The sequence below is a fragment of the Pseudorasbora parva genome, chromosome 21 (assembly GCF_024679245.1).
Source record: "Pseudorasbora parva isolate DD20220531a chromosome 21, ASM2467924v1, whole genome shotgun sequence".
In the NCBI taxonomy this organism is placed as follows: Eukaryota; Metazoa; Chordata; class Actinopteri; order Cypriniformes; family Gobionidae; genus Pseudorasbora; species Pseudorasbora parva.
In genome coordinates, this window is record NC_090192.1 from 22139226 (window position 1) to 22154004 (window position 14779).

Consider the following 14779-nt stretch of genomic DNA (forward strand, 5'->3'; position numbering starts at 1 on the left):
TTATTTATTTCAGTCCAGCAGACCAGCGCAATGTTTGCCATTAAGTTTAGCAAAAGCATATTTGTGATATTTGAGGCTCGATGTGCTGCGGTGATATGCAAATTCCTTGTTGTACAGCTTGCACACAACCATGCTCTTGTCGGCGCTTCCATTCTTTCGTTTTTTAAAACAAAATGTCCCATCCACGGGGCCAAGCAAAGCAGTCTTTGCTTCGTTCATGTTCACATGGTTTGTTGTTGTCGTGACTCCGGAGCATAGACAGTAAAAGAAATGGACACAGCGACCCCATTGACGTCTACGGCGAAATAATGAAGTCAACCTAGGGGCACTCACTTCCTGATGGCTGAGCGAACTGCGCAGGCTCAGACTGAGCTTGACGACGTAGATGTGACGTGAGCCTCCTGTCTGACAGCTGTGAGTCTTCTAGTAGATGTGGAAAGCGAAAGCTGAATCACGTTGTTTAAATATTTTCTCCCGTTGCTTTTGGCTCACTATGGGCTTCTACCCATTCTTCCCCCTTGACTTTATCAGACTAGTCTCCAGTACATGTCTCCACGTCCCCCCGACTGTCTCATAGACAGTAAAAGATTGCCTGCGAGCGTCTCCTCAGGTCTATACGGTAATTTCTCAACTGTGCGACAGGGTCGCGTTGGTTATGACGCAATCGTTAGCCTATTTTTACAAAAACAGCTTCTGCGGGGCGATAGTGCAAGATACAAGGTAATGGAGCCTTTTATACATTGTCGTGTTTCTTTAGAAATATACAATGGACAAATGGAGTCTTTAAACGCCTCTGATGTAAAGTTATTCACTGTCAAAGTGACTCAAAAATGAATGGGAGTCAATGGGATGCTAACAGCAGGTGATGGCTTGGTTAGCAATGGCAGCCCCTAGGGGTGGAACGCTTTCCGAGCGCTAGATTACCCCCTTGCTCCGGAGCGCTAGTTGGTGTTCCAGTATAATTGGTCCGTCGAAACTCATTCATTGAAAAACGTTCCGCGGTGCAAAAATAAGTGTGGTAAAACATTTTTTTTTTTTTGCGTAATTAATTAACGCGTTAAAGTCACGTAATGAATTAATCTTAATTAACGCGTTAAAGTCCCGGCCCTACTTATTACATTAATCAAATTAATGTTAATCAAGGGATCTCAGTTTAAGTCAATTCATTATATATAGTGAACATGTTTACTCTAATAAAAACGGACTCTGCGTGAATCATTTCTTCCCCCCCCCCCCCCATCTAAAGCAAACACTGATCTCCATAATGATGACTTAAAAATTAGCTTTTTCTCTTTTGGTGATTCTGCTTGTTAAAGGGGGGTGAAATGCTGTTTCATGCACACTGAGCTTTTTACACTGTTAAAGACTTGGATTCCCATCCTAAACATAGACAAAGTTTCAAAAACTAATGTTGGACGTTTGATGGAGTATTTCTGTGTTAAAAATACTCCTTCCGGTTTCTCACAAGTTTCGGCGAGTTTTTTTCGAGTATGGGTCGACTTGACGTTAATAGAACGGAAGGTCCTTGTATGGGCCGTACGGGCTCTTCTCCCGGTAGGGTGCGCGCGTGACTAGAGCGAGAGTGGAAATGCACGGCCGTAAACACTGCTCTCAGCTGCAGATCCACTCGGCCGTGAACACTAATGTCGGTTATAATCCGCGCCGCGCTCCACTTCATTCCTCCACTTTGACATTAAGCGACTTCAATGCTCCAGCACAGCATTCCGGGAAGGCAGCGCTGCATTTGAACCGATTTGAACGCAGAAATGCTTCAGTCGCATCGCAAAGTGGATCTCCACACTCCAAGAAGTGTGTTTCTGACTGAGACGTCCCAGCGATAAAGGTTCGGTCCTGCTTTGGAAGCAGCCGGTGAGTAAAACTGCTTCAAATGTCTGTGCTGTTGCTTATTGTCACGTATGTAAACATCAGTAAACGACACGATCGCGTCCTTCGTCATTCAAATGCGCTAACGGACTTCATTGCTGAGCCTGTTCTATGTATAACGTTACACTAGTCTGACGTGCAAAACCGTTTTGCTTGCTACTAAGGTTTGGTCGCATACAACAGTCCATAAACCGAATCATGTCCTCATAAACTGAGAGTAAAGACAAATGTTGACATGCCACTAAATACAGTACATACCACAGAGACGGACGTCCTGCTGTTGCTGTTTCTATTTCAGCCTCCGAATTAGATTCTGGATCATATCTATTAGCTGAGATCGATAGCAAGGGTTGAGGGTGAGATCGATTCTCCACGCTTGAGGATGTCACCGCTTTGCGCATTCGTCATTCTTTAGCTCCGCCCACACGATACACCTCCAGGCGCTCGGTTTTTTTCCGGAAAGACTCGGTACAGCCCATATTTCTTTTACAAATATAATAAAACTAAAGACTTTTCGGAGATATGAAGGATGCAATACTACTCTATAGGTACTCAAGATTGACATGAGATTGACTAAAACTGAGTGTTTCACCCCCCCCCCCCTTTAACATCAGCTATCTTCAGTAATGGTAAATCATCACTCAGTTATTTAGTTAATTATCTCATCACATTTAACACCGCTTTAGTGTTAATTGAACACTCTTATTTTAACACTTTAACACTCTTGAGTGTGGTCTCACATATACTCCCAGAAGTTCACTTAGTTCATAGAGTAAATTAAATAGTCATATTTAAATGTAAGTTATTTTTATGATTCACATTTTTACCATTTGAAAGTTAATACACACCTATTTTGAAATGAAAGTTGTGTGTGCACAGATTATGATGTTCCCAGGTCTTTGGTTCAGCCATGAGGGTCGAGTGCTATCTTTGGATTTGGTGATGCAGCCAAGTGATCAGCTGGCCTTTGCTAGAGTGCAAATCTTAAGGCCATACTGCAGTCCAAGCCATCACTTAGTACCACCTGGTGAGCAAATTAAGCATTAATGAGCAACACATATTTTATTACCCGTTTGTCAAATTATCAGTTAAAAAAGTACATTTTATGAAACCTCTTCTCTCTCAGGTTGTAGTTCTCTCCTGAACCCTTTCAGCTGCTGTTCACCGATGCCCATGTGTAACACCACTGGCGGCTGTGTCAGTGGGCAGTACTGGTGCCACCTGCTGGAGAACTGTCTGCCCGTCACCAGTCCGTGCAGCCCTTACCACTCCTTTACTGGGGGACATGTATTCCCTCTGCCTCCCCGATACCCCGCGACACCACCGTTCTTCCACCTGATGGCAGACATGTCACTAACACTGCCAGCAAGCACTGAACTCACACAAATCAGTGTAGGTGCATGGCAGCTTGACCTGTTCAGATTTTTTTTTAATCGTTATTTTATTAATTATTTAGTAATAGGCTACTAATAAGAATGCTTCCGCAAAGAAAAATGGTCCATTACACTGTAGCCTACTGAACAGCATGGCAGCAACAAGACGAGCACTGCAACAATATTACATTATGCTGCCTTCACGTACTATCGGAATTATCGTAAATACGAGTTTCAGAGGTAAAATGAACGCCCTCTGATGTCGTGATTACCACTGGGAAGTTCGGGACTAATTTTGATACCCAAGTTTGATGGGAGACAAATTTCTGCTGTGGCAGGTTTTATTAGTTTTCCCCGCCCCAAAACAATTTCATTGTCTTGTCGTTAAAGTAGTACATATTTACATAAATTAATAATCATTTGAAGCATAGCCTATTGTGTATTTTAAACACATCGAAAATCTAGTTGACCATCAGAATAGTGAGCAAGCTGACTATCTATAGATACCCACTGCGCAATGTGACGTCGTAGTGACGTCCTCTTTAAGTAATTTTTGGACGTCCAATTTCGGTCCACTGAAGGGGTTGTTTTGTAACGCCAGGCGACGTCTTTTTTTGACGTCACCGGTACGTCAAATGTTGACGTCTGCGAGACCTCCATATATGGGCTATTTATAGTCCTAATGTGGTCGTTTGTGGACGTCTTTTCAACATCATATTTAGACTATTTTTAGACGTCGTTTTTATGCTACTTCTACTGCGCAATGCGACGTCGTAGTGACGTCCTTTATAAGTAATTTTGGACATCCAATTTCGGTCCACTGAAGGGGTTGTTTTGTAACGCCAGGCGACGTCTTTTTTTGACGTCCGCGGGACCTCCGTATATGGGCTATTTATAGACCAAATGTTGTCGTTTGTGGACGTCTTTTCAGCATCATATTTCGACTATTTTTAGACGTCATTTTTATGCAACTTCTATAACTGTAGTCGCATGTTTCAAGAGGGTGGAGGACATGTTTTCTGTACCATGTATTAAATTTCCTGTAACTTTGTTTCAGTAGCTAGTTTCAACAGGAAATGCATTGCGTCTTTTTATGGGTCTCCAGTTGTTGCTGAGACAATCAAAAAAAAAAAGTTGTTGGGAAATTATCTGGAACATATGCCACCTTCTGAAATGGGACTAGATTATTTTTCAAAAAACTCAATTTGATTGTCTAAGCAGCAGGTGATAAATGGAGATGCATACATAGGTGTAATGCATTTCCAGCTCACACTAGCAGCTTAAACACAAAGCTACAGTGAAATTAACTGGTACAGAAAACATATCCTTCACCCTCTGGAAACATGCGACCACATACATACATACAACACTAGTTACACACATACAAATAAGTCACAATTCAATATAGCCATTTCTTTATTTCCATCTTTATTCAAAAAATAATAATAAATCAGGGCATAGTGAATCCTCCGCCTCCAAGTCTTTGTGGTGCATGCTTGAGGTGCTCAGATACATTGAATTTGATGTAGTCCTCAGTGGCTGCTGAATCAAATTTCATGATCCCTTCTGTACAAGAAAAAAAGACAAATTATTTATTTATTTATATTATATATATATATATATATATATATATATATATATATATATATATATATATATATATATATATATATATATATATATATATATATATACACACACACATACATACATACACACAACAGCAATCTGCAGTCAAACAGGCAAATCCCCATATTTGTGAGCAAAAATTTTTTAGTTAAGGGAATAACAGTTTAATATGAAAAAATGGTGGAGTATCCCTTTAATGCTGTAACACCTTAATTTCCTCTTGTGGATGAATAAAGTATCTAACAAGATGGTATAGCTTTTTATTTTTTTTAAGTCAGAAGGGAAGGAAATGTTGTCCAAAGTTATTTATAGACTGGTCAACATGACATTTGACTTACCTTTTATTGCTCGATAAACCTTGGTTCCCTCTATAGGACGTTTCCCCCTTTTCCCCTTGCCTTTCAAATTAAATTTGGCCATGAGGCTGTTGGTAAAGAGCCTAAAGAAAAATACATTTCACTAAGTTAATGTGAAGGATAGATGTAGGAACGAACAACATTACACATGCAATAAACCCTTTTACTAGTTGATCAGTGTCCCCCAGGGTGGTCCTCCTTAAAACATTTTTTAAAATGTATTTAATCTCTTCTGCTCACTAAGGCTGCATTTATGTTATTGGAAAGACAAAAAAACTGTAATATTGTTAATTATTAAAATATAAAAACTTTTCTATTTGAACATTTGAAAATGTAATTTATTCCTGTGATCCTTCAGAAATCATTCTAATATGATTTACTGCTCAAGAAACAATGAAATTAATTCTGAAAGGGATAACGTTAGTTCACCCAAAAATTAAATTAGCCCATGATTTACTCACCATGCCATCCTCCAAGGTGTATATGGCATTCTTCTTGCAGACGAATTAAATCTGCATTAATTAGTTATATTAATAAAAAAGTGAGTTATATTAATAAAAAAGTCCTGGCTAATCCAAGCTGTATAATAGCAGTAAATGTAGCTGTTTTTTAAAGTTCATAAAAATGCAGCTGTCCGTCAAAACGTGCTCCACACGCCTCTGGGGTGGCGGTGAAGTGTTTCTTAGTCACAAGATGGCGCCAGACAGTCAACTTCAAAACGACTCGCAGTTTGGAACTGTTTTTCTTCGCGGAAGCTTTGCGTGAGAGCTAATAAAATATTTAAACTCAAGACAATTTTTCGTGTCTAATTTACTTGAGACAAGTATTGTTAGCCATGTAATAAGCGGGATAAAGCTCTTAAGTGGCAAGATCCCTCCGCTTCGTGTCGGGTCCTGATCACTCTGTCTGGGTTTACACTGCGATAACCAGCTGGATGTACATTATTCCTTACTAAACACTCAACAGATATTGTCTGATTATCGTTATTGAGAAAACCCCCCAAAAAGCAAGATATTTTTTGTCAATATCACACACATATGCGTTTTATAGTGCGCGTGACAAGTTTGCCGCTCAAAATGTCAAGCTACCAATGCCTTTCGACATGGTCTCTCTCCCTTGACCATTCGAGGCTGTAACAGCAGGTTTGTGAAGACATGCTAAATTACCTAACATACATACACATGACATAAAAATCACTAAGCTGACCAAAATTCAACTTAGAGAAGAAAAAATTGACTCACCAGCGAAAGCGATGCAGGCTGAATGTGCCGTCTTGCACGCAGAATCGCGCCAAATGCCTGGCTGGCTGGCGTGTTGCCTCGGCCAATCAGAATAGCGTTTACTGGTTGGTTTATGATGATGTGCTACCCAGCCAATCAGAGTGACGTTGTGTGCCGTGGACTGGTTTTTGACTCAATTTGAAATCCAAACTATATTAAATCCTTTCAAAATGTCCAGTTATATTAGAATTTGTAATTGTAAAGAGTAGTTTTTTATTCAAAATAATTTTGCTGTAAACTGCTAATTAAAATGCATTTACAGTCCCTGGAAAACTAAAGCAACTACTTACAGATTGTACAAGTGTAAAAAACTCATTCGTCCACGAACCGGTGCGAGTTAAACTAAAAAAAATGCACAAAAAAAACCTTTTATATATTTTTTCTAAATAATATGTATTAATGTTGATAACAACAATGTTGATATTTGTAAATAAAACATTACATATGAATGAATCATGTAAATGTTCTTGCACCTGTCATAGACGTCCAAATGACGTCCAAAAAAATTACCCAGTTCCAGGTCAAAAGTTGAACGTCACCTTGACGTCCAAGTTGGGTCATGGTTGGACGTCAAAATAGTGGACCTAGTTTGGAGTGCGAATAGATGTCCAGAATTGGTCATGGACCGACGGACCCAATATAGACATGATCTGCACGTCTATCCGACGTCCAGTGTTTAGTGGGTAGTGTGATAAAAGTAGCTATACAATAGGATCATGTATGGCTGAAAACTATTACCATTTTGGTCTTTAAGCAGCCTTTATTGTCTACATTATGCCTTTATTGTGAATGTGATTATAAACAATATGCTTTTGTGTTGTGCTGCTATGTTTGCCAGTGATTCTATGATTTTCTGGGACGAAATGGTTATAGTGTTAAAATAACATTTTCCTAAGACGCACAAAAGTATGAACCTGGCTTCCTCCATTCTTTTCAACAAAGCACCTGAACACAACAATAAGTGGGAATTATCAAAATTCTGATAGCATGTGTAGGCAGCATTTATTTATCTATCGGAATTATCGTAAATACGAGTTTCCTAGTTAAAAAATTGCACATGAACGCCCATTTCAAAATTTTAATGCAATGAGCTCATAATTACGAGTTCAGAAGTGGGAATTATCAAAATTCTGATAGCACCTGAAGGCCGCATAATACTGAGTTTGTTTGAGGTCATATTCACAATATAATAATAATAATAATAATAATAATAATAATAATAATAAGCAAGATTCTTTATGAAACTCATGTTACTTATACACAGTGCAGGATTTCCCGAACCTTAGCTCATAAGTTGATTAAAAAGCAAATAAAACATTAAATCGATAGTAATTGAATAATTAAATTATGATTATAACTTTGACCTTTTTCTTTTTAATCCAATACTCATATTTGGCTGTATTTTTGCAGGTTATAGTACAAGATAAACATATCACTGTCTATCCTGATGACATTCTGGTGTTACAACACACTAGAAGAGCAGGTGAATTCCTACATTGTGTTGCCAGCACCAGTTCGATCTGGCGCCAGAGTTACCTCTCCCTGCATGGGCCTGAGTGGGGGGGCTGGTTTGAGGGGACTATGTCAGCCCAAATGGGCCAGGGCCAATGGCAAGATGGACTGGTCTGTGACCTACGGGTGATTTACGAGGACACAATGCGGCACTATGGAGTTTCACCAGTACCCAACACCTCACTGAGCAACAGTCCAATCAAAGCAGAGAGTCCTGTCACAGGGTTGCAAGTTTTGCATCCAAAGCTTGGCAAGGAGAACCAAATGCATGTTGCAGTCAATATCCCAACTCTCATTGTCATCCAGATCATTTCAGGTGGAAAAGCAACGAGTTCGTGGTCGGACCCTGTGTCTAAGAATGGAGTCCCTTTTGAATCCTCTTGTCCTGCTGAGATGCCTGAGATTGAAGGAGGATGCGTTAGAGCTACTCTTGACACGTGGTTCTCTCATGTGTACCTGGAGCTTTCTAGTCAAGGGGAACATACACTAAACATCATGGCTTCAAACAGCTTGAACTCCCAGACTCTGAGTGTGAGAGTTGTGTCTCATATTCCCGTCACTGGGCTGAGCATCCAGCCTCAGGGCTTCAGCAGACTTCTAGTGGACATACCACAGGTATCAATTTCTTATGTGTGTCATTGTAAAACGTTTGCCAGTAACCTTTTAGAATTTGATGTGCTAATGGTATTTACATGGTATTTGAAGAAAAGGTTTGTAGAATGTCATAACTAGACTTTGAAGGATTTTTTAAGGTGCTTACTCTGTTTTTCCCCCCTACAGTTGTTTACAGCTTCATTAGTCACTGGCTCATCAGTGAAGTATACATGGGTTATCGATGACCTGGATCAGTCTGCACACATAGGAGAGTCTTACAATGTGGTTTTTAAAAAGCCAGCAGAATACACACTAAAGGTGAACGTGTTAATAATTATTAAGAACTATTTCTGAATACAAGTTTGTGAAACAGAGCCTAAAGCAATACAATGAGAGCCTTTTGGTGGTTTTTGACTTGTTTTTAAAAACATTCTTCATATCAAAATGTTTTATAAAATGCATTAGTATTACAATTACCTGCGTACAGAACAATAACCTGAAATATAGGTAACAAATACAAAATTATTTTTAAAAAGTTGAATTATCAACATTGACATGCTTGTCTTAGTTTGCCTATTTGGTTGTATTTGGTAATGTCTCTTGAATTTCAATGGGTTCCTGCTCGCTGCAGCCAATAATTAATCCTACAAAGCCATTATTGGTAGTGGCACAATCCATATTTTTCTTTGTTTCAAGTGCAAATACTTTTAATAGGATGCATAGCCTGATGTCAACAACAAAAGTTGTGTAAAACGTTAAAAGTATAGATAAATCTATTTATTTTGTTATCCTACTTATGCATGATTATATGGTTGGTTGCATCTTATTATTTGCATCCAGCATTGCTGTTTTCCTGCCGTCAACGACTGGAACTGTGGAGTCACGACCCACCAATTGAGAATCATTGCTTTAGGTTTTGTTATGAATGATTTAATTTTTCTTATTTCTTCAAATCTTTACTGCTTTCTCTGCTCTAGGTAATGGCAAATAACCCTGTGAGCGCTCAGTTAATTGAGGTGAAGCTCACAGCCGATGTAATGACCCCATTAGCTGACCTAGCAGTAATTTCCATGCCAGAGGCCATTGCTGTAAACACCTCAACTCTCTTCACAATTCAAGTTAAAGCTGACATCTCTATAGACGTTACAGTCAGGTTAATGCCTCTGAATTATAATTGAGTTAGAATTATGAAATTAAGTTTGACCTCTTCTGAATGTATAATGCTCCATTATGATATATTATAAAATAATTTATCTCTCCAGATGGGATTTCGGTGATAATACAGCATCTGTCAGTCACCCGGTTTCTGCTCCTTTAGAAATGGAAGACAGCTATCTTCACCAAAGTGCCAAACATGTCTATCTGCAAGACTCTATCCATCATACATTTTCTTTTCCAGGTACTGGATGTAAATGATTTTTATTGTGCATCACTACAGTGGCATCAGTCTAGCCGCATTTACATTAACCATCAAATTGCGTAAATTGAAGCTGCGAATTGAAAATACGCCCCAATGGAAATGTAAATTCTGCAGAAACTCCCGTATATGTCACAAAAGTTTTACACTCGCATGAGGTGGTTTTTCAAGCAAATCAAAAAATAAATATATTTTGCAAAATCCACTGAAAATGTATACTGTAAAAAGTATTTAAAAAATAAGTTACCTGGTTGCCTTAAAATTTTAAGTTCATTGAAATTAAAAATTTGAGTTAATACAATAAAAAATGTATGTGGTTCAGATACAATATTTTGAGTTTCTATTTATATAAACAATTTCCTTTATTTTATCAACTCAAATTTGTAATTTCAATAAACTCAAAATTTTAAGGCACCCAAGTTACTTACTTTTTTAATTTAAAACAAAATATTTTTTTTACAGTGTACAGGTCATCTGGCGTATGTAAAAGTCAATTTTTTTTTTAAATGACGCTGCATGTTTGGACAGAAGAAGAGACATTAAACTCATAAAAGACAAAAGAATTACAGAAATACTGGATTCCAAATAACAAAGAATTTCCACAATTTATCAAGACTTTGAAGCAGAGGCAGACACACCTCAGACATTGCCCCTCCTAAGTATAAGGGGCTTTCCTTGCCATAAAGGCTTGGATAACAGGCCTACGTCTCCTTCGAATCAAAATAATGACTAGTGCAGTGGCTGCGCTTTAATGTAAACCTATACCAACATTCCTTGCCATGGTTTTTGGAATAACTTATTGTGAGAGGAAAAAAACTATGCTTGAATCGCATAACTTCAGGTAATGGAAGCGTCATTTCACAATGTTTTTTTTTTTTTTTTTTTAAATCGACATTAAGAAAATTGAAAAAAGCTTTGCCAAAATATGTGACGGAAACCCAAGAAAAAAAAAAAATCTGCCAGCATAACATAAAAAATGACTGAACACACTTTTAAGTGGTTATGCCTTAGGAAAAAAATACTTACTTAATTTCAGGATATACAATTTTTCTTTTTAGGTGACTACACAGTGAAAATAAAGGTGTACAACAAATACGACCAAATTGAAAAGGCTGTAACTGTTAAAATAAGGACTCCAATATCCAGTCTGCTGGTGTCATCATGTACTACTGTCTGTCAAGTCAACCACACCATCCTCTTTCAGGTCTCACTATTGCCCTCTACATACGGAATACTTTATTTATGGAATTTTGATGATGACTCTGATGAAGTGAAGGAATATTACAGTAAAGTCAGGCATGTTTTTAAAAGGCCCGGCACATACAACGTCACCGTCTGTGCCAACAACTCCTTGTCAGTCTTGACTAACTATACAGCAGTGGAGGTAGTTGAGGCTGTTTCGGATCTCCAGTTAAATTACAACGGCTCCATTGAACTGAACTGCATCTTTGAAATCAGTGGCAGAGTGTCTACAGGAACGCATCTAAAATGGACCTTTGGATTTGGAGACGGTTCGATACTAAAAGATCTCACTGGAAGCTCAGCCTCGCACATTTACAAGTCTCCTGGAAATTACACCGTTGAGGTTTCTGCTTATAACCCTGTAAGCAAAGACCACCGGTTAGTCAATGTGGAAGTCTATCGTTTGCTAATTAGTAAAATTCTCCCATCAGACTGCATTTTGAGTCGAGCAGAGACTGATTTTGAGGTGTTAGTCAAAGGCTTCGTTCCTTTCTTGACTTTTTACTGGGATTTTGGAGATGGCACACCATTGTCTGTTGTTAAAGGAGCTACAACTATTTCTCATCATTTTCTAACTTCGGGGACTTACACAGTTGGTGTAAAAGCTCATAGCCTTGTGGATTCGGTCCATTATGAAACCAGCATATGTGTTGAGGCCCAAATAACAGATGTTACACTGTTTTCAGCCAAGAGTGCTGTAGCAGTGAGTGAGGAAATATGCTTTGATGTTTCTGTGCTTCCCAAAGCAACAGATTATCTGTTTCGGTGGTATAATGACCCTGCTAGTGCTATGGATCCAGTGGAAGGCCAATCACACCATTGCTTTGTTTTTCAAGAGGAGGGTTTGTATGAAATTTCAGTGCAGGCGCATAACAAAGTCAGCAACGGAACAGCAAAAGCAACCATTTTAGTTCAAAGGCCTGTATCAAATCTGACCATAAAATATGAAGGCAGCCATGATGCAATGACTGTGAATCAGTCCTATTACTTTTGGGCCGAGCTTCCTGGTAAAACAGTTTCTTTTCAGTGGAATTTTGGAGATGGCTACAAAAAGGAAGGACAAAATCAGTCACACGTTTTCAGTTTTCCTGGGCAGTTTCGTGTGACGGCCACCGCATCTAATGCAATAAGTTCAGGTTCGGTGTCCATAGAGATTGAGGTGCAGGCACCTCTGTCATCCTTATTGGTTAATACCAGTCAGCCATTTGTGGAGGCAGGAAAAGAGACTCTGATAATAGCTCAGACTGATGTTAAAGAAAATGTTGTGTTTTACTGGACTGTAGATTCTTCTTCACCTCCAAAGCCTGGTACGTCCACGTTCACGCATGTGTTTCCTAAAGCCGGGGTGTTTCAGATTAAAGTTGCAGCACAAAATCTCGTCAGTCGATTAGAAACCATAGCGCGCATTGAGGTTGTAGAGAAAATACATGGAGTTCAAATTCAATGTCAGGAGCTGCGGTCTACAAGATATGTCCTGACAAATCAAACCGTACTATTGACGGCATCAGTGACACGTGGATCTAATTTGACATATGAGTGGACTGCAAACCAAAGTTGGATTAACAGAACTGCAGGTAATAGCAAACAGTTTACACTTGTTGCAAACAGCCCCGGCGATATATACATCAGACTGGTGGTATCCAATGCTCTTGGATCAGTAGATAGCAAAATTTCACTGAGAGCAGTTGAGCTTGTGTCTGGGTTGAGTGTTTCGTCACCAATAAATGCTGTAGCTAAAGGAAAGCCAGTGAGGATATCTGTGAGTGTAGCATCTGGAACGGACCTTCAGTACTCATGGTTCTTCGGCTCTGAGCGTAGTCCTGTAATATCAGATGTGCCTTTTGTTTCACATGTTTTTAAAGTTATCGGTGTGGTCAAGATCAGAGTATCAGTCTCGAATGTGTTCGGGTCTGATGATGCAAACAAGCAACTAATAATTCAGGAAGACATCTCTAAAGTGGATATTCAGATAAATGGACAATTCAGACCATTTTTTGTATCTTCGAATAGCATCCTGTTTTTCCATGGCTCTGCAGGAACAGGAAATGTCCTGCACTGGGAATGGGTTATAACGTTTCACAACAACACTGTTACTGTTCTCGCTGACAATCAAACTGTTAGCTATTCTTTCGCAGAAGTTGCCGATCACCGGATCTCACTTAACGCCTCAAATGACATTAGCTGGCGAAATGTTTCATACCCTCTTGAGGTCCAGGACGCCATTCAGGGACTTTTACTTACCGCAAGCAGTGATGTTGTCTGTGAGGACGATATGGTTATTTTCTCACCCTCTATCTCCCGAGGAAGTGAAGTTTCATTTTCTTTGGAGTTTGTTAATGCAAGTTATTCCGTGGATATTGGGCACAATTATTCAACCTCTTCTCTTTCCGTTGGAAACCATCTGGTGAGAACAAAAGCAAAAAATAATGTCAGTTACCAAACTGCAACAGTAATTGTGAGAGTCGTGGAAAGAATTAAAGGTCTGCGTTTGATCGGATGTTGCTCTGCTGTCCTAGAAGCATCCAAAAACATCCGTTTTCAAGCATCCAGTGACTCACAAGCCAATTACCACTGGACTTTCCTATTAAATGGAGTCCATTACTCTCAGGAATTCGGGCAAAATGTTCACTTCACACCTTTTACTAATGGATCCCTGTCTGTTACAGTGGAAGCTGATAATGGCTTCTGCTCACAGTCCCTGACCAGTACAGCAACTATACAGAAGTATTTGAAGGAAGTGAAGCTTTTTACCTCCCATGATGGAGCTTTTATTGATTATCCGATCACTTTTGTAGCCATGACAGATGGAGGCAGCAACCTTAAATTCATCTGGGATTTCAGTGATGCCAGTGAAGGAGCCCTGGTTACAGAATCCAATAGACAAGTCCACAAATTCAATTCTACTGGTGAGGTTGTGGTGAAATTAGTAGCGTTCAACAACATAAGTGAGGCCTCCACTGTAATGACAATTAGAGTACAAGAGCTGGAGTGTACCCAGCCACACATCTACTTTGTCCAAGAACAATATAAAATATTAAAATCCAGGCCGAGTTTTTTTGAAGCTCGAGTGGACTTCAACGGTTGCTTTACATATAAAGCATCATATTTCTGGGAGATCTTCAGGGGCCAAGATTGCTCAGGAATAGACAAGGTGTCCTTAAATGATTCAGTGGATGTCACAACACCACTTCTTTCTCTGCCAAAACACACTCTAAAAGTGGGAAACTACTGTCTGACATTTACCGCTAGACTTCAGAGGACTCCTCTAAAGCAGAAAAGGACCGTAAAACTTACCGTGGTCCACAGTCAGCTGGTACCCGTGATTGAAGGTGGTTCTCACAGGCTCTGGTCAACTCAGTATGATCTGATACTGGATGCAGTGGAGTCTTTTGATCCAGATTCAGAGGACAATGATTTTGAGCGGTTTCTGTTCCAGTGGAGTTACACAATAGAGGTACAGTAAATCATAAATGCAAAGTCTTCATTTACTGC

General features: G+C 39.3%; 1 protein-coding gene and 1 long non-coding RNA gene across 2 annotated transcripts in view; one reads left to right on the plus strand and one right to left on the minus strand.

The window, feature by feature from the left end:
* Nucleotides 1-14779, plus strand: part of pkd1b (polycystic kidney disease 1b) — a 42828-nt gene that overhangs the window by 1607 nt on the left and 26442 nt on the right. The window contains exons 5-11 of the mRNA XM_067430220.1: nt 2764-2911; nt 3011-3276; nt 7933-8649; nt 8815-8946; nt 9636-9781; nt 9891-10027; nt 11104-14741. Of these exons, the coding sequence (XP_067286321.1) occupies nt 2764-2911; nt 3011-3276; nt 7933-8649; nt 8815-8946; nt 9636-9781; nt 9891-10027; nt 11104-14741 (5184 nt within the window). The remainder of the gene's footprint in view (nt 1-2763; nt 2912-3010; nt 3277-7932; nt 8650-8814; nt 8947-9635; nt 9782-9890; nt 10028-11103; nt 14742-14779) is intronic.
* LOC137056218 (uncharacterized) lies at nt 4669-6564 on the minus strand. The gene is made up of 3 exons (XR_010900239.1): nt 6484-6564; nt 5225-5325; nt 4669-4823 (listed from the first exon to the last, which is right to left on the minus strand). It is a non-coding gene; the product is annotated as an uncharacterized lncRNA (long non-coding RNA).